Source organism: Salvia splendens, chromosome 9, assembly GCF_004379255.2.
Source record: "Salvia splendens isolate huo1 chromosome 9, SspV2, whole genome shotgun sequence".
Taxonomy (NCBI): domain Eukaryota; kingdom Viridiplantae; phylum Streptophyta; class Magnoliopsida; order Lamiales; family Lamiaceae; genus Salvia; species Salvia splendens.
Genome location: NC_056040.1, coordinates 26,004,991 through 26,024,938, shown reverse-complemented (window position 1 = coordinate 26,024,938; position 19,948 = coordinate 26,004,991). Strand labels below are relative to the sequence as shown.

Genomic DNA, 19,948 nt, shown 5'->3' with positions numbered 1-19,948 from the left:
ATTCCAAATCACTAATAGATATAGTAATTTTCAATGTCAATACTTATTCATTTGAGTACAACTCCTTTTCGGTCCAAAACATATGGTCAAATTACGAATTTTGTCCGTTACATTCATTTTCAGGTTTTCGGGTCCATAACATACGAAAATCGCTGTCGGTTAGGTCCTTTTTGGACGGCTCCGTTAAAATACGCAAGTCAACCGTTACTTAGCAAAAGTTTGACTAAATTAAACAAAAAATACCAAAAAATACCAATTATCTTTTTTCTTAAAAAACACTACCATTTATTTATTTTATTAAAAAATAAAATTTATTTATTTTCCCCAAATTATTTCATTTTCCTCTCTTTATCGCTAACACACTTCATCGTTTTTTATTACGCTTACTCTCTTTCTTCCCCACACAATCAGCGAAGAACCCTAATTCTTCGTCTGGTTTCCCCCATCCCTGTAACACACCGAGAAACCGTTTGAAATGCATCGGTCGACTTCCAACAGCAATTCCGGCGACAACGGCGGTTGGCGCGACCTTCGATTTAGGACCCTGCTCTGTTTTTGTAAGAAGGTAGCGACACTCTGAATCGTCAGTAGCGACACCAAACCGTCAAAAGGGAAGCTTTACTTTACTTGTGAGAAGAACGAATGCAATTTCTTCAAGTGGTGTGAGCCAATTAATCAAGGCGAAGCCTCTTCTTCGTCAACCTCATTTGTTGCTTCTGATTTAGGGTTGGTTTTAGCAGAAATTAATGAAAACATTGAGGCTGTACAATTGATGTTGGACGAAATTAAAGCAGAAATGAAGGCAACATTGGAGAAATTAGTGTATGTTGTTGCATATGCTCTATGTTTTGTAGTTATTGTTGGGTTATTTTGTATGTTGAATTAATTTGATGAAAATCCTAGTTTTGTCTGAATTTTGTATTTTGAGTTCGATGCATTTGCGAGCTAGCTTGCTTGCTTCTTCTTCTTTGGCATTCGAATCTGTTCTTGTTCGAAATTGGGTTTGGAATTTGGGGCATAAATATGCAAAAAATATACATGCGAAAGCCATCCTTCATATTCATAAAGTACTCCAAATTGGTCTTAAACAAACGTTACATTACTTCCAGCTGGTTGCATCTTCACATACCAAAACAAAACAACACTCAAATCCAAAAACCAACAATCCAGCAACAGTCAAGAAAACCAGCAAGTTTTCATTGTATATGTTACATGACAAAAAAACCGATCACACTAAATCAATGTGTTTTCTTCTTTGAAGGGACTGAGGACAACCCTCCTTTCTTCTTCCGAGTGAGTGAGGATGAACCACGTTTCTTATTGAGAGGGTTAGAGGACGAGGAACCGCCTTCTGCAAACATGTTCGCGATCGTACTTTGACAATGTGCCCTATTGTGTCCCGGCTGGCGGCACAAACTGCACTTTGGTTGTTCCTCAGCATGTTTTCGCTTCTTTCTCACAGTTGGCTCTACAAGACAATAATCAATGAATCAAACTAATTTTGTGAACAGATTATAGCACAACAAATAAAAACTTAGAATTCAAGAAGAGTCAATGTAGTGAAATACCATTAGGCGGTTCGGCAGCATCAGTGGCTTGGGGACATCTCCTCTTGTTGTGTTCTTTTTCACCACAAAGACGGCAACTGTAATCTGCCATCAGGCCCTTCTTAGACATTTTCTTCCCTCCATCATCCTCCTCTCGAAATTCAACAAGGCGACGGGCTAATCGTGTTGTCTTTGCTTTGGCTTTGCGTATCTCGGCCTGCTCTTGAACCGACTTCATCCTTGATCCCTTAGGTCGTCCTGGTAGTCTTCTAAGGTCCGGTGGAACAATATCTGGGTGTGGAGTCTTCGACCACATATCCGGTCCATGTACCGGGTAGATCACACCTGCATAGACCTGTCGGAACGTCTCCGTTGAGTAGCAAGTAGGTATGAAAGACTCTACGGTCTCAGATGATAACTGGATGGCAGCACATGCGTGTGGGCATGGCAGCCCCGTCAGCATCCAACGCCTACAGCTGCACGTTCGGTCCCTTAGATCGACCACGAATTGTTCATTGAATTTTGTATTCACTTGATACAGCCATTCACCTGCCTCCCTCACCATACAGTCTCCAACTTTGCTCTTCAACTTCTCGATCTTCTTCCGTATCTTGGGGCCAACACAATCCTCGAGCCTTTGAGCCATCTTTCGTCGGGTTGTGAATCTATCCATCAGATACATACGGATGCATTCCAGCATATCATATAATGGCTTATCACGTGCAAAAAGTAAAACCCGGTTATAGCACTCTGAAATATTATTCACGAGTATATCACATTTGGCCTCAAAACCGAAGAAGGCTCGGCTCCAGTGCTCCTTCGAAGTATGTGTGGTCAACCACTTGTGTGCTCCAGAGTTTAGTTGCTTGATTTCATCCATGACCCTGTCGAAGGCATATTCAGTCGTCGCACGAGCGACTTCCCAAATCTTGTCCTTCAACGTTGTCGAGGTGAACACCTTCCGGAAGTTATTATGCATATGCCAAACACAGAAGCGGTGCTCGGCCATATGGCAGCAACTCCGTACCGCATTGATCAACCCCTGCCAACATAGTAAATTATGCATAAGTCCATAATTAGCAACTGTGATTATGATAACTTTCAAAGTATATATACCTTTTGTCTATCCGATAGATATGTCCACTTGCTTGAGTAATTGATTTCCAAATCTTTGACTAAAAACTCCAGGAACCAGCTCCACGTCTCTGTACTCTTGACGGCTACAACGGCAAATGCAATGGGAAATATCTGATCGTTCGGGTCTAATCCAATGGCTGTCAACAGTATGCCCTTCCCTTGCCCCCTCAGGTGGCATCCATCCAGACCCACAATACGTCTACAATGTTGCTTGAATAACGTTTTGCACGCTTCATAGCAAACATAAATGCCAGCGAACTTCTCAGTCCCATCTGACAGTCGTCTTGTAGCTAGCATAACGGTGCTCCCTGGATTAGACCTAATAATCTCCGCCCGGTAATCATGCAACCTCTTGTATTGCCTGATTACATCACCCTCGATCACCTTCCTCTCTTGTGCCATTGCACGCTGTGCCTTTCCAAAGGAAATGTTAATCTTCAACTCGCATTTGACTTTTTCAATAAATTGAATAACTGTCATTCCCGGGAAGATTCGCATATCCTCTTTGAAGTACTTGGATAAGAACCTGAAATTTATACAAATAATGACATTAATGAACTGAGAATTAACTAAGTGAAATAAATCAATAAATTATTGTACTAAGTACCGGGCGTTAGCGCAGCCGTGGTTGTAAGAAGCACCTCCACACTTGTGTGTTAGCTTCAACGATGAAATCTGCCAGCAACCAATAGTAGGCCTGTGGGTTAGGGTAATCTTCCAAGGACAACCCGCTTTAAACTTCTTACTCCTTTCCAACCCACGACAAACGACAATGCAGCGTATTTTATCGTTCTTCGACAGCCTCAACTTCTTACTCGTCTTCACTCCTTCATGTTGGATAACTTCTTTGAAATCATTCTTTGAGTTAAAGCGCAGACCTATTTCCCATCTTGGATCATTAAAGTTTGTGGCAGGCTTGAATCTTAGGCTCACAACCTGGGGCATATCTGGGTCACCTTCACCACCTAAATCATCCTCACTCACACCCTCACTAGGTGAATCAGTCGGTAGGTTGTCACTTGAAGCTTCCTCATCCCGATCCTCAATGACTCGCATTGATGCCACCACATTCTTCTATCCCTGAACTTGTGCCGCCATGATTTCGTCCTCCTCCTTGTCGCTTAAGTCATAGTCGCTGTCGAAAAATGTAAGAACATCATCATCAACCGTTTCCGTTTCATTTTCCTTTTCCTTTTCCTTTCCCTTAGGCTGTTCAACATCATCAACCTTTCTTTTTCCCTTCTTTGTGGCCACAACCTCATCATCAAACTCCTCGTCTTCCATTCTTGCTCTTGTTCCTGTAACCCTAACCGGACTCAAATTCTCGTTGTAGTCCCATCTCTCCTCTTCCATTTCATTTTGCACTTCCTCTTTTGTTAACTGACTCATAGGCATCACTGGCCCCTCAACAGCATCAATCACCATACACCCAACCTGAACTGCATAAACATCCACGACTCCATAATAGACTCCTAAATTTGCCATGTCAATTGCGGACTGGTTGTCAAACAGCCGCACCAATCCATTCTCCAAGGTCATCCTTGGCCACAGGTAGAAGTACTCCAAACCATTGACATCTACCCCCGTTTCTCCAGAGCATCATCAACCTCCAGTTTTGACCACTTGTCCATATCACATTTATGAATGTAATCACACTCACCATTTACATAACGCTTTCCACCCCCTTCCAATGTCTCCATAACAACATTGTAGTGGATCTTTGTAGTGAATGTATCATCTGTAAGCAAAGGTGTCAACCATAAGTAAACAATAAAAACATAACAAAGTGGTCCAACATTTATACAGAACAAACCCTATTAGTCCAACACATATCAAGACAAAAACATTTATCCCTGTCGTCTGGTTTCCCTACAACCAGACCATCCACTTGTTTTCCCCACCACCAATTCAATCTATATTCGGTGGGACCACACTTACATACATATTCTATGGGACCAAAATTCAATCTATTCCAGACGAATTCATACATAACCAATTATTGCAAACCCTAGTTTTTTACATGAAACAAATAACTCATATGCTTAGTTCGAAACTAACCTTCTCGAAATGGATTTCGAGGGTGTGGAACTGGAATTTCAAATGGCGGCTTATCTCTAAGGATTTCAACTGGCGAACTCAAATTGGATTTCGAAGAAGAAGCAGCAGCCTTCTCCTTCGGAGGAAGTGACGGCTTATGAGAAACCGAGCGGTTGAGTCTCATCTTCGTCCTCCTCTCTACTTCGGGGTCATCGGCGCCAGTCGGAGGTCGTCGGTCAGCCTTCGAAGAATTAGGGTTTGACTTTGACCCGTCGTTACCGGAATGTAGCTCCACTTCGACTTCCGCGACGGGGCTAAGGTTCGACGAGGCCAACCCACCTTCGGGACTAGGGTTAGCTACAGACGAACCATGACCCTTCTCGCCTTCATTCTCAGGTTCAGGTGGGTTTCGCGACGGCGATTCCCAACTCATGGCTGGAACACTGGTATATCGCCTCGAATCGCCGGAAGATCGCATAAGAGTTGAAAATGAGAGTTGAAGAGTCGCTATAATAGTCCACCCTAATGAAAATAAAATATTTGGTATTTTTTAAAGAAAATAGATAATTGGTATTTTTGAAGAAAATAATTAGCATATTATTTAGTCACTAATAATCTAGTTTTTTGTTTAATTTAGTCAAACTTTTGCTAAGTAACGGTTGACTTGCGTATTTTAATGGAGCCGTCCAAAAAGGACCTAACCGAGAGCGATTTTCGTATGTTATGGACCCGAAAACCTGAAAATAAATGTAACGGACAAAATTCGTAATTTGACCATATGTTTTGGACCAAAAAGGAATTGTACTCTATTCATTTCGTCATTCTTTATCTAAAAGGCTTCTTATATACTCCATTTGTTCCATAATTGAGGAAAATAATTGAATCCTTGTGCATTCCAATATAATACCAAATTTCACATTCACATGTTATAATTTCAAACGTGTTAGGCTTTAGAAACATTCAAATTCTATGTTTATCAATTGACCATATTAAAATAATTATATTACATATATGTCTCAAAGGCAATAAGAAAATAAAGTGCAGTGTTGTTGATGAGTGCAATCATACCCGATAGAATTATCAATTCAACCCAAAACCTACGTGTTGACCTAAATAACCTCGACAATATGAGAGGGTTAAGATCGAAAATTTATAGCTCAAAAATTCATAGGCTGATATTCCCGAGCTCCACATGATTGGCCCGATATAAGCAATTCTATTTATTTCGTTTCAAATTGTTAGGATTGGTATACTGAAAAGCATATTTCGAGCATGTTGCACGGATAGAATTGCTTGTATACTATAAACTCTACAATCCACTTTTAACCCAATGCGAGAAGAAGTAATTTTATCGCATTGATGTTTACTTGTGCATTTATAAGATGTTTCTCAAACATTTAAATGTATAAGAAACAAACAAGTCTAATTCTTCTGCAATAGTAGACTGGTCGTGAACGACGTTCACAGAAGGTGACGCAGTCGGTTCTTTGTAGAAGAGAAATAAAATTTCACAACCTAGATAGGCTTTGGCTACCTATCGTGAAAGGTTGCAATGTCAGTCCGCATGTTTCCTTACCTTAGGAAATAAACGACACTGGTGTGGTATAGCACTGAAGGATCTAACAGTTGAGATAAGTCTTTCTTGCTATTTACTGAAAGACGAGGTCTCGGTGATTATTATTTCTTAATCATTGTTGACATAACATTAAGCATGCGATATTGATTATGCACAACTTTGATTTATCAAATGGTGCGGATTTTTCGTAATCCAAGAATCCTGATATCTTGGGTAGTGGTGATCAATGTCTAGAGGTGCTAGTATTGTTATTGCAATGAATCGTATGCTGGGTGAGTCCAGTTTGATAATATCCTCAAGAGGTGTTCGAAAAAGATTTTATTATTCAGAAACCCGCCCGTTTGGAATTTATTCCAGAATAATAAATAAAGATTTTGAACTAAACAACTCTTTAAAAAATATTTTAATTAATTAAAGTCAAATAGCAGACTTAAATTAATTAATGAATATTTATATCTTAAACACGGGAAATAATAAATTAAAGAGGTAAAGCCTGGATTACTCGTAATTTTGGATTGGACGGACAGTCAATATTATTTTACTGTAGTGGCTGATAATAATATTCTGTTGGAGTTGTATTAAATTGGGGTACAATTTAATTAGTAAAAGTCCAACAGGTTTGGCCTAAGTCCGACCTCCATGAATTCCTAATCTGGCCAATCATAACTCTATATAAAGGAGATTAGGAAGAAGACAAATTAATTAATTTTATTAAAAAATTTCATTCTCTCTTCTCACAGATTGAACGTGTTTTTCAGTTCTCTCCAGAACTGAATTTTTGCCTTCTTCTCTAACCAAGTCCTTTTGATTCTGACGAGCTTTTCCCACCCAAATGTCAGATTCTCAGTTCGGGATACAGATTAGAAGATTCGTGGTTGAGTACGAAGAACATCACGTGGAGAAGGAGCAAGCAATCGTTGATTCTTTGGAGAATCAGATCGGTAATTCTAAACCGTAGGAATTCATGAATTAGGGTTTAATTTCCTTAAGCATGAATTCATGTGTGTTCTAGCATGCAATTGATTATTTAACATGTAGATAATTAATCTCATAATCGGTCAAATAGATCTGTAAATCTGATTTATTTGTTTATGCATGTCTTCCGCTGTGCAAGGGGCACCAAACCCCAACACAAATTTCATTATTTTTTTTCTAAATTTGAAGGTTAGTAAAAAAAATTGAAATATACATGTAAACATATCTTGAATCATTATATAAATATTTTTACATTTTGTATAATATATACTTCCTCCGTCCCAAGATAAGCGAGTCATATTCCTTTTTGGGATGTCCCACTATAAGTGAGTCATTTCTCTTTTTAACAAAAAATCATCTGTCTTACTTTATTCTCCACCTACTTAATTCTCTTTTTAGTTCTCTACTTTTTCTCTCTCTATTTTAACTCCTTAAATATAAATTCCTTAAATCCCGTGTCCAAAAGAAGTGATTCGCTTAACTTGGAACGGAAGGAGTATTATATTTAAAAATTTAAAAATAATTCTTCTAGGAGTAGCCATCACACTTGGGAATATCATAGTAATTTATGATAAATTTTTTAGTACGTTAAATAAAGAGATAAAAGTGGTTAAATGTATCAATGGAGAGAGAAAAGTAAATAAAATAGGGGATATTAACACCTAATATCATGGAACTTTCAAAAAGTTGAGTTTTTCTCACGAACTTTGAAATTGACAAATAATATCACGAATTTTACCCCGAGTTTGTTATTTCCCACCAATAAAAAAATTTCGGCAAATAATATCATGATACAGATTTTTTTCGTAGTTTCTTAACAACAACTTCAAGAGTTTCAAGATTTATAATCTTTGAGAATAGTTTTCTTAATTTTCTCAAGAAGTTATTTCACCTCTTCTAGTAAGCTACACTATATACTATTATCTTATGCCAAAATGATAGTGCTTTTTAGGAGTTGGCAATGACAAGATCTTTGCTAATACCGACGAAGCATTCAAAGACTGCTTTGGTTATTTCCATTGTGAACGTGATGTAAGTAATGCATGATGATTGCGTTCCAAACTAAATTAGATGTTAGAGGAATTGGAGGATTTTTAGAATTGAAGGTGAAGGTGATAGAATTGACTCTTAATGATCTAATGTTTCCTTCGCCTACTAAAAATAGTCTCACAGACAACACGGGTTTTGAAGTAAGTAAAGTAGGAGAGGCAAGGAGAAAATGTGAATAAAGTAGGAGAGAGAAAAATAAATTGTGAGTAGTAAAATACTAAGCTCAATTTTAGTACCATGAGACTAATTTTAGTTGGCGGACAGACATAAATGAAAAGATGCAACTATTTTAATGAATATTTTGGATCCATTTAAAATTTGGAGAAAATGTGGAGAAAAAAAAGAGAGAATTTGATGAAGATGTGTAGAGTAAATGAACGCGAATGAAGGTGTTTATAAAAGAGAAATAAGAAATAGTATTAGAATTTTAAAAAAAAGGTTACCACTAGTTATTTTTAGGGGTGGGTCGGTACAGTACCGCATACCGTACCGGAAATTACGGTATGTCAAAATTCCATACCGTAATAACGGTATACCGTAAAAAACCTATTGTATCCAAAATATTTATAAATGTAATATATATATATATATATAATATATATATATATATATATAAATGTAATACATATATTACATTTGAATTTTTTTTAAATTTTATTTAATATAATATATATATAAATGTAATATACATTTTTTAAATTTAATATAATATATATCCAAAATATTACATTTAAATTTTTTTAAATTTTAGAGAATTCTATTTTTAAAATTTTTTTAATATAATATATATATAAATGTAATATATATATTATAACATATTTAATGTTAATATATATATATATATATATATATATATATATATATAGAATTGTGATCATATGATAACCCCTAAATCACGTAATAACCCTAAACCACACATATTTTCTAATCTTGTGGTTGAGATTCAAACTTAGATTTACTTCATAAAAAAAGGCGTGGGGGTAAATATGTCATTTCCCTCATTTAATTTCTGAATTTCGCCAAATATTAGGTTTACTGCATACAATGATAGTTTTCCCGGATAGAATGATACTCTGAGTTGATAAAATGATACTTTTGGCATATATATGTTAGGTTTACTGCATACAATGATAGTTTTGCCGGATAGAATGATACTCTGAGTTGATAAAATTATACTTTTAGTACATAAAATGATAGTTTTGCCGGATAGAATGATACTCTGAGTTGATAAAATGATACTTTTAGTACATAAAATGATAGTTTTGCCGGATAGAATGATACTATGAGTTGATACAATGATACTTTTACTGATTTGTAGGTATGTACATAAAATGATAGTTTTGCCGGATAGAATGATACTCTGAGTTGATACAATGATACTTTTACTGATTTGTAGGTATGTACATAAAATGATAGTTTTGCCGGATAGAATGATACTCTGAGTTGATACAATGATACTTTTAGTACATAAAATGATAGTTTTGCCGGATAGAATGATACTCTGAGTTGATACAATGACACTTTTACTGATTTGTAGGTATGTACATAAAATGATAGTTTTGCCGGATAGAATGATACTTTTACTCATTTTATCATGAGCGAAATTCAGAAATTAAATGAGCGAAATGACATATTTACCCTCTGCGCCTTTTTTATGAAGGAAAGCTAAGTTTGAATTTGAACCACGTGATTAGAAAATATGTGTGGTCCAGATTTAGTTATAGGGTTATCACACAAATTGGGTTATCATTATAATGCACCCCTATATATATATAGTGGAGCGTTATTCTCTTATTAATCTCTTAGATCCTTTATTCTTCTTAATATGGACCGTTAGATCTCATTCATCAACGGTCCAGATGATCTGCATTATTACACTATAATGGTGCATTATTAGTCGGTGTGCATTATTCAACTGAAAATTTGCATTATTACACTATAATGATGCATTATTAGTCGGTGTGCATTATTCAACTGAAAATCTGCATTATTAAATGACACGTGGCACCAATCTAACCGTCGGATGACAAAATCGTGGGGCTGAGATTAAAAAGAACAAAGAACAAAAGATACAAAAAGGAAATGAATACATCCCTATATATATATATATATAGAGAGAGAGTTTTGATCATATGATAACCCCCAAATAACGTAATAACTCTATAACCAAATCTGGACCACACATATTTTCTAATCTTGTGGCTGAGATTCAAACTTAGATTTACTTCATAAAAAAGGCGCAGAGGGTAAATATGTCATTTCCCGCATTTAATTTCTGAATTTCGCTCCATTCTTTCACACTCTCTCAGTTCGATTCTCTCTTCTCAGTTGATAAAATGATAAAATGATAGTTTTGCCGGATAGAATGATACTCTGAGTTGATAAAATGATAGTTTTGCCGGATAGAATGATACTCTGAGTTGATAAAATGATAGTTTTGCCGGATAGAATGATACTCTGAGTTGATAAAATGATAGTTTTATTGATTTCTAGGTATGTACATTCCTGCATACAATGATAGTTTTGCCGGATAGAATGATACTCTGAGTTGATAAAATGATAGTTTTGCCGGATAGAATGATACTCTGAGTTGATAAAATGATAGTTTTGCCGGATAGAATGATACTCTGAGTTGATACAATGATACTTTTACTGATTTGTAGGTATGTACATAAAATGATAGTTTTGCCGGATAGAATGATACTCTGAGTTGATACAATGATACTTTTAGTACATAAAATGATAGTTTTGCCGGATAGAATGATACTCTGAGTTGATACAATGACACTTTTACTGATTTGTAGGTATGTACATAAAATGATAGTTTTGCCGGATAGAATGATACTTTTACTCATTTTATCATGAGCGAAATTCAGAAATTAAATGAGCGAAATGACATATTTACCCTCTGCGCCTTTTTTATGAAGGAAAGCTAAGTTTGAATTTGAACCACGTGATTAGAAAATATGTGTGGTCCAGATTTAGTTATAGGGTTATCACACAAATTGGGTTATCATTATAATGCACCCCTATATATATATAGTGGAGCGTTATTCTCTTATTAATCTCTTAGATCCTTTATTCTTCTTAATATGGACCGTTAGATCTCATTCATCAACGGTCCAGATGATCTGCATTATTACACTATAATGGTGCATTATTAGTCGGTGTGCATTATTCAACTGAAAATTTGCATTATTACACTATAATGATGCATTATTAGTCGGTGTGCATTATTCAACTGAAAATCTGCATTATTAAATGACACGTGGCACCAATCTAACCGTCGGATGACAAAATCGTGGGGCTGAGATTAAAAAGAACAAAGAACAAAAGATACAAAAAGGAAATGAATACATCCCTATATATATATATATAGAGAGAGAGAGTTTTGATCATATGATAACCCCCAAATAACGTAATAACTCTATAACCAAATCTGGACCACACATATTTTCTAATCTTGTGGCTGAGATTCAAACTTAGATTTACTTCATAAAAAAGGCGCAGAGGGTAAATATGTCATTTCCCGCATTTAATTTCTGAATTTCGCTCCATTCTTTCACACTCTCTCAGTTCGATTCTCTCTTCTCAGTTGATAAAATGATAAAATGATAGTTTTGCCGGATAGAATGATACTCTGAGTTGATAAAATGATAGTTTTGCCGGATAGAATGATACTCTGAGTTGATAAAATGATAGTTTTGCCGGATAGAATGATACTCTGAGTTGATAAAATGATAGTTTTATTGATTTCTAGGTATGTACATTCCTGCATACAATGATAGTTTTGCCGGATAGAATGATACTCTGAGTTGATAAAATGATAGTTTTGCCGGATAGAATGATACTCTGAGTTGATAAAATGATAGTTTTGCCGGATAGAATGATACTCTGAGTTGATACAATGATACTTTTACTGATTTGTAGGTATGTACATAAAATGATAGTTTTGCCGGATAGAATGATACTCTGAGTTGATACAATGATACTTTTAGTACATAAAATGATAGTTTTGCCGGATAGAATGATACTCTGAGTTGATACAATGACACTTTTACTGATTTGTAGGTATGTACATAAAATGATAGTTTTGCCGGATAGAATGATACTTTTACTCATTTTATCATGAGCGAAATTCAGAAATTAAATGAGCGAAATGACATATTTACCCTCTGCGCCTTTTTTATGAAGGAAAGCTAAGTTTGAATTTGAACCACGTGATTAGAAAATATGTGTGGTCCAGATTTAGTTATAGGGTTATCACACAAATTGGGTTATCATTATAATGCACCCCTATATATATATAGTGGAGCGTTATTCTCTTATTAATCTCTTAGATCCTTTATTCTTCTTAATATGGACCGTTAGATCTCATTCATCAACGGTCCAGATGATCTGCATTATTACACTATAATGGTGCATTATTAGTCGGTGTGCATTATTCAACTGAAAATTTGCATTATTACACTATAATGATGCATTATTAGTCGGTGTGCATTATTCAACTGAAAATCTGCATTATTAAATGACACGTGGCACCAATCTAACCGTCGGATGACAAAATCGTGGGGCTGAGATTAAAAGAACAAAGAACAAAAGATACAAAAAGGAAATGAATACATCCCTATATATATATATATAGAGAGAGAGAGTTTTGATCATATGATAACCCCCAAATAACGTAATAACTCTATAACCAAATCTGGACCACACATATTTTCTAATCTTGTGGCTGAGATTCAAACTTAGATTTACTTCATAAAAAAGGCGCAGAGGGTAAATATGTCATTTCCCGCATTTAATTTCTGAATTTCGCTCCATTCTTTCACACTCTCTCAGTTCGATTCTCTCTTCTCAGTTGATAAAATGATAAAATGATAGTTTTGCCGGATAGAATGATACTCTGAGTTGATAAAATGATAGTTTTGCCGGATAGAATGATACTCTGAGTTGATAAAATGATAGTTTTGCCGGATAGAATGATACTCTGAGTTGATAAAATGATAGTTTTATTGATTTGTAGGTATGTACATTCCTGCATACAATGATAGTTTTGCCGGATAGAATGATACTCTGAGTTGATAAAATGATAGTTTTGCCGGATAGAATGATACTCTGAGTTGATAAAATGATAGTTTTGCCGGATAGAATGATACTCTGAGTTGATAAAATGATAGTTTTACTGGATAGAATGATACTCTGAGTTTATAAAATGATAGTTTTGCCGGATAGAATGATACTATGAGTTGATAAAATGATAGTTTTGCCAGATAGAATGATACTCTAAGTTGATAAAATGATAGTTTTGCCGGATAGAATGATACTCTCTCTCCACTGCCAGTCTCTCTCACATCTCTACTATTATGTAATGCATTTATTAAACGATAGAAACGGAGACCATTGTGTGTGTAATGCATCAACGTACCGTTTATAAATGTGTTGTCGCAAGTGTGAGTGCGAGTGATCATCGTCGCCATGGGCAAATGCGAAGCCGGATCGGTCGCGCTCGAGCGTCCTCTCAAGCTGTGGTCTCTCATCCTCGACAACGTGCGCTGCGGCGGCGGAGGCTTCCAGCGAAAGAAATCCGGCAATAGGAAGGGATCGGAGAAGCTGTCGGAGTTGCTCAAGCAGCCGGAGTGGTGGGAGGGCATGAGGATGTGAGGAGGAAGGAGGAGTCGCTGCAGTGCTTGAAAAATGATAAAATGATAGTTTTGCCTGATAGAATGATACTCTGAGTTGATAAAATGATAGTTTTGCCGGATAGAATGATACTCTGAGAAATTGAATGCAGTGTTTAATTCACGTTTTCTTCTTACCCGCCCAATTTTATAACTAAATGACAATTTTGCCCTTAATATATCCGAAATATGATAGTTTTATTTGATAAAATGATAGTTTTGTTAGATTAAATCTGGACCACATATTTTAAAAATGTGTGGTGGAGATTTAGTTATAGGGTTATCACACAAATTGGAGTTATCATTATAACGCGCCCCTATATATATATAATAATAATAATAATAATAATCTATTGGTATACCGGTATACCGCGGTATATCGAATTTTCGATATATACCGAAGATTTGGTATACCGCGGTATAGAAAAATTAATACCGTTACCGTACCGAAACACTGCGGTACAGTATCATACCGTACCGGAAACTGCGGTATACCGAAAAATCGGTATTTTCGGTATTTTTTCGGTACGGTAAGTCCGGTATTTCGGTATAATTTCCCACCCCTAGTTATTTTAATTTTTCAGTCATTTTTATTTTCAATTAAAATCCAATTTTGGAATTTAAAATATAATGCATGTATGACTTGGATACTACTCAAGTTTTGATTTTGTAGAGAGATAGAAAGAAAAGTGTGTCGTAAAAAATGAGTCTCATTTCATTAGAGAGAAAGAAAATTCCTAAAATAGAAAGTTTATATTTTTAGAAAACAGACTAAAAAGGAAAGAATTTCTAATTTTATGGACGGAGGGAGTACTACAATAAAATGAAATTGTAAAGCTATACACTTTGACATTGATTTGTCAGTTAAGTAGTACTCCCTTCATCCCAACTATGTTGAGTCGTATTCTTTTTCGTGATGTCCCAACAAGTTGAGTCATTTCCTATTTTGACTAAAAACAAAACATCTAATCACTTTTACTTTATTTCATTAGATATTTTACTCTCACTTTATCTTTTCTACTTTATTCTTATCTCCTACTTTTCAACACAATTTCTTAATCTCCGTGCTTAAAAGTTTTGACTCAACTTAGTTGGGACGGAGGAAGTAGTACTCTTTTTGTCTCTTTGTCCCATTGCAAGTGATTGCTTTTCCTTTGAGTAAAGGTCAAAACTGCTCCTGAACATATGTCCATTTTAGGATTTTGGTCATACACTTTATCTTTTGAATTTTTACATCCTGAACATTTCAACTCGGATCACAATCGGTCCAACACTTTATCTTTTGAATTTTTGCATCCTGGACATTTCAACTCGGATCACAATCGGTCCTACATCATAGCATTCGCCGCCACCGTGAAGCGCGGCTACGTCTTCTTCTCAGAGCTCCAATTCATCCCCGCCGAGGCGCTCCGGGAAATCGACGCGCTATGGCGGCAGCACAGAGACGGGAAGTTCGCTTACAACGTGCAGCGGAGGATCTGGAAGAAATTGAATGGGGATTTCACGGCGTTCTTCATCAAGGTGGGGTGGATGAAGAAGCTGGAGAGCTCAGAGGTGGAGCAGTACAATTATAGGAGCTTTCCGGCGGAGTTTATGTGGGAGATGGAGGAGGGGCCGCCGAGGGGCATCTGCTGCTGACGAATGCGTTGTGAGGGACGCAGCTGCTCAGCTGCATTCTCAGCCACCCGGCTTTTGACGGAGAAGATGATGCGTCGACCGTTAAATATAGACGGAACAGTTAGTGTAGGACCGATTGTGATCCTAATTGAAATGTTTAGGATGCAAAAATTCAAAAGATAAAGTGTAGGACCGATTGTGATCCGAGTTGAAATATTCAGGATGCAAAAATTCAAAAGATAAAGTCTAGGACCAAAATCGTAAAATGAGCATATGTCTAGGACCAGTTTTGGCCTTTACTCTTATCCTTTTTTTATTGTCACACTATAATTGATGGAACGATGCAATGGGACGATCGAGTAATTAGTAACCACCCATAAAATGTTATAGCTCGTCTTTCAAGTCATAGTCATTAGTAAATAGGAGTAGAGATGTCAATATAACCTGAAACCTGAGGGTCGGCCCGAATAGTCTAAAAAAATAGCCGATTAAGACTGTAATTTCGCAACCTATATACAAAATGGGTTAAACGGGTTAGCACATTTTGCCATTTTGGGATTTACACAAAAATTAGTTCTGTTTTTTAAAATGTAAAGTTTCTCTCTCATATTTTATCCATTTTTCTCTTCTCTCTCTCATACTTTATCCACTTTTTCTCCACATCTCTCTTACTTTACCATTTTTTTCATTAAAATTCGTGTTGTCCACAAATGAGACTATTTTTGTGGACGGAGGGAGTAAGTTTTAGGGTTATTCTTGTATTTTTGAATTCCACGCGATGCAATAGTCTTTTTCAATCTTCATTCCGTATCTTTACACTCGGCTCCACACTACCAACTTTCAAGTTCCACCTCGAACCATTTTTCCGTCGTCCCAACATCTGTCACCATCAGCTTATCACCGCCAAAGCCAATCAAGACAAAATTTAGAATTAACACATCAGAATTTCCCAATATATTTATTGTTTTAACTGTGATTAATGTAAGATATTATTTCAAATTTTTATAAAAATTGATTACGAACAATGTCGAAATAAAGACACGAACACAATCTTTAAAATTTAAATTAATTGCTTTAGTTTTGATTTAACTTTATGTTAACCAAGATGAAAGATGTATCTCCAACTAAAATTGAAACCCAAATTTTATGTGAATCTAAAACTAACAATAAAAAAATCTAAAATTTAGAATAATTTTGCAGAGGAAAATTTTGATTAGGAGAAATTGTTTTTAAAGCCTTTTGGCTCGAATAGCCCGAAGCTAGATGGATTAGGGTTAGGATTGAAAATTTACAATCCAAAAAATTCATAACCCGAATAGCCCGCATCCAAATAACCCTACAACCGACCGGGTTAGCCGATTGACGTCCCTAAATAGGAGTACTTTATAATGCTAGCACCTGGCCCAAAACCGGACTACCGGTAAATTTAGGATTAATTGTGTAAAACCAATCTTACTTTACTTTGTTCATTGAATTAATCTCCTGCTGTCAAGTTCTGTTTCCGCAACAACTAATTTTCTGGTAATTTTCAGTTCCCGATTTCCAACCATGCGATTTAATTCGATTTGATCTTCAAGATATTTCTCTAATTGTGTGAAAGTGTGGTTATGTTCTCCCCTTTGGTGGGATTGGAGGACGTTTTATTGTTAAATCTAAGGTGTTTTGATCAGTGATGCAACTTTGGGGATGCGAAATTAACCCGTATTGAAATGAGATTCTTTCTTTATTTTCTTCTTAGAATTTTGTTTAAAATGATGGTCTTCGTATTGTGTATATATGTTATTTGTAGATCTCTATATTTGTTTGTCTTGGAACATATAATTTAGAAGTCTTGATTTTTCCTATTTAGGTTTAGTATCCTGCTGTTGTTTTGTAGCCAGAGCGATGCCTTCGGATAATTAGTTTGGTTGTTTCGGCTAATTTGTGCTTAAACATAATCATATTTACTGCAATTTGGACAACTTTTAGAAGCATTTTTTAAGGTAGGAGCTGCTAACCAGCTAACATTTGATGTGCTTTAACATTGAGTTGGGGACATTCAAGTGGAGAGTAAGAAATTAAAGCTATCAACAATAAGAAACTCCCCAAATTGTTTGATGTCATGAACATAAGAAGTTTAGTTGCAATATTATCTTCTTGATATATCATGGTTTGATTGATGTAAATTAGGTTGAGTTGTTCATCATTAAAAGGATCTTCCTACCAATTTTCTGGTGTGTTGGTTTTATAAGCAACTTTATCTAATAAACTGTTGAGGTTATCTTGATTAACAATGACAAGTAAATAATAGCTTGAGTGCTTTGTTTATGAACTTGTAATTTCTGGGTCATTTTCAACAAGGAAGACCTCAAAACATAAATGAGCTTAAATGCTTATACAATTGTTGAGATATGACAAAACTCAGAAAAGTTTTATGAATGTTGATGCCCTGAAGTGATAAATCGACCAGCTCTTTTAATAATAACTTTGCCCCCACTTAATATTTTCTTTCACTTATCATTCTCTTGCAATGCTACTATCATCATTCTACACATTCCTTAAGCCATTTAGGATAACCAATCATAGTTTCAAAAAGAGCAATAGATTGATTGCTGGTAGTGTCATTTGTCTGGTAAATTTCCCATTTCTTTGCAATATCTGCATGATCCCAGGTACATGATGAGCTTACAGTTATTACTAGTTGCTCCATTTTTTTTTTAATTTCTTAAGGCCAACTCAGTATTGATTAGTGAGTAGTCATGCTTGCTGCATTTGCTGGACCAAGGTAATACCTTCAAACATTGTGTCAGAGGAAAATGAAGCATGCCAATTAGATATACATATAACCAATGCTTAGAAACAATTAAAGGTCAGTGACATATTCTTAAGATCCTAGATGTTGGTCCTGGTGAACGAGTGCTTTCTTGTGCCATGACATGCCCTAACCTAAGTCTTACATATATTTATGTCGTGTCATTTTTAGATTATATACTGTTCACTTAAGCATCCTACATGTTTCTACTCACTACGTTAGTGCGTACAGATTGTGATAAGCTCTTTTAACAAGTAACAACCATTTCTTTCATGGTCAAATCTACTGAGATACATATGGTGTAATTAAGGCAATAAGAATGCTAGACTGCCAAGGCTGGATGACACTGAAAGAAGAGCTTAATTGAGACTGCTTTTTATTGGATTGTTTCATAAAGGACTGACAGTTGTTATGGTGGAAATAATAACATAATAAACATTACATTTTAGCTAACTTTTATAAAATTTGTGATTGTAATGATCTATAGAGGATTAGTGACATATTCTTTAATTTTATTTACAATCACAGCCATTGGCAATGTATATTAGGTTTCTTAGTAGTACTACTTCATAATATAATTTTTGTTGTTTAGAATGGAACATTGGGTAACATTTATCATGCTCGACATCTAATGATATCATCAGTTTCGCTTGTTGAATTGTGGCTAACTCAAACTTTTCTAATGGTTGAATTGTATAGTTGGTTAGGTAACTCAAACTAATGTTTTTGTGCTCCAACCTGCATTTCTTGTTATCTTTATATATCAAGGCCTATAGTTTCTTTTGACCTCTTCGCTGAGGTATGGTGATCTAAAGCATTCAGATGCTTGTGCGCTTGTTTATTTCTCCTTATTTTTGGTGTCATCTCAGCATAGGTTGCCAATTATTTTTGTCTGGAGCAAGGTCAATCTCTGTAATGGAACTAGCAGACAGGGCTGTTGGGTTGCTTTTATCAGTCATCAGTTTATCCATATTCACATATTATACTTTCTGGATTGTCATCCTGGTTAGTTAATCATTTTCCTAGATTGTTTTACATTTAATATACTCCTTGCCGATGTATAATGACGCATTTATCTTCTTCCAGCCTTTTGTTGACAGTGACCATTTTGTGCACAAGTACTTCCTGCCTCAAGAATATGCCATTTTCATTCCTGTATATGCTGGTGTTGCTCTGATCTGCTTCCTTTCTATTTTTATTGGATATGTGATGCTGAAATCCAAAAAGAAAAAGGCATAGGAGGAGGAATCTCTTTGCCTTCATTGGTTGAGCTTCTATGTCACTGTTTCTTCTCAAGTCGGTTATCTTAGATAGTACTTGCAAATGTATTTCCTTTGCAGACTTTTCAGTGCAATATTTTCCTCAAGTTTAGATATATTTGTCAGCTAAGGGGGCATATTTCATGATTTGCTTCATTATTTTGGCCATAAGAGTAGAATAAATAAAGTTGTTATTATCTAGAGCATGGCCTTACGCTTTTATTCTTTCTACAATGTGGCATACATACATCTAGGATGATGTTATGTGAGGTATATAA

General features: G+C 35.7%; 2 protein-coding genes across 3 annotated transcripts; one reads left to right on the top strand and one right to left on the bottom strand.

The window, feature by feature from the left end:
• Positions 1–1,551: 1,551 nt before the first annotated feature.
• LOC121749353 lies at positions 1,552–3,740 on the bottom strand. The gene is made up of 3 exons (XM_042143927.1): positions 3,292–3,740; positions 2,664–3,210; positions 1,552–2,589 (listed from the first exon to the last, which is right to left on the bottom strand). Exons 1-3 carry the CDS (start codon positions 3,738–3,740, stop codon positions 1,552–1,554), a joined length of 2,034 nt encoding a protein of 677 aa, XP_041999861.1.
• Positions 3,741–17,182: 13,442 nt separating this feature from the next.
• On the top strand, positions 17,183–19,871 carry LOC121747026 (dolichol-phosphate mannose synthase subunit 2-like). 2 transcript variants are annotated; one of them, XM_042141008.1, is made up of 3 exons: positions 17,183–17,321; positions 19,281–19,416; positions 19,498–19,871. In XM_042141008.1, the coding sequence occupies exons 1-3, from the start codon at positions 17,293–17,295 to the stop codon at positions 19,648–19,650; spliced, it is 318 nt and encodes a 105-aa protein (XP_041996942.1). In that variant the 5' UTR covers positions 17,183–17,292; the 3' UTR covers positions 19,651–19,871. The 2 variants fall into 2 exon arrangements, with proteins under 2 accessions (XP_041996942.1, XP_041996940.1); XM_042141006.1 differs by having other exon boundaries at positions 17,195–17,277.
• Positions 19,872–19,948: the final 77 nt, after the last annotated feature.

What these genes read in the sequence shown, in the direction of transcription:
- LOC121749353 (XM_042143927.1), bottom strand. Translation starts at nt 3,740, where the DNA reads ATGCGAGTCATTGAGGATCGGGATGAGGAAGCTTCAAGTGACAACCTA. An exon ending in CACGGCTGCGCTAACGCCCG is followed by an intron (nt 3,211 to 3,291) that starts GTACTTAGTACA and finishes TATAAATTTCAG; the next exon opens with GTTCTTATCCAAGTACTTCA. An exon ending in ATCTATCGGATAGACAAAAG is followed by an intron (nt 2,590 to 2,663) that starts GTATATATACTT and finishes CTATGTTGGCAG; the next exon opens with GGGTTGATCAATGCGGTACG.
- LOC121747026 (XM_042141006.1), top strand. Translation starts at nt 17,228, where the DNA reads ATGTTCTCCCCTTTGGTGGGATTGGAGGACGTTTTATTGTTAAATCTA. An exon ending in GTTTTATTGTTAAATCTAAG is followed by an intron (nt 17,278 to 19,280) that starts GTGTTTTGATCA and finishes GTGTCATCTCAG; the next exon opens with CATAGGTTGCCAATTATTTT. An exon ending in CTTTCTGGATTGTCATCCTG is followed by an intron (nt 19,417 to 19,497) that starts GTTAGTTAATCA and finishes ATCTTCTTCCAG; the next exon opens with CCTTTTGTTGACAGTGACCA.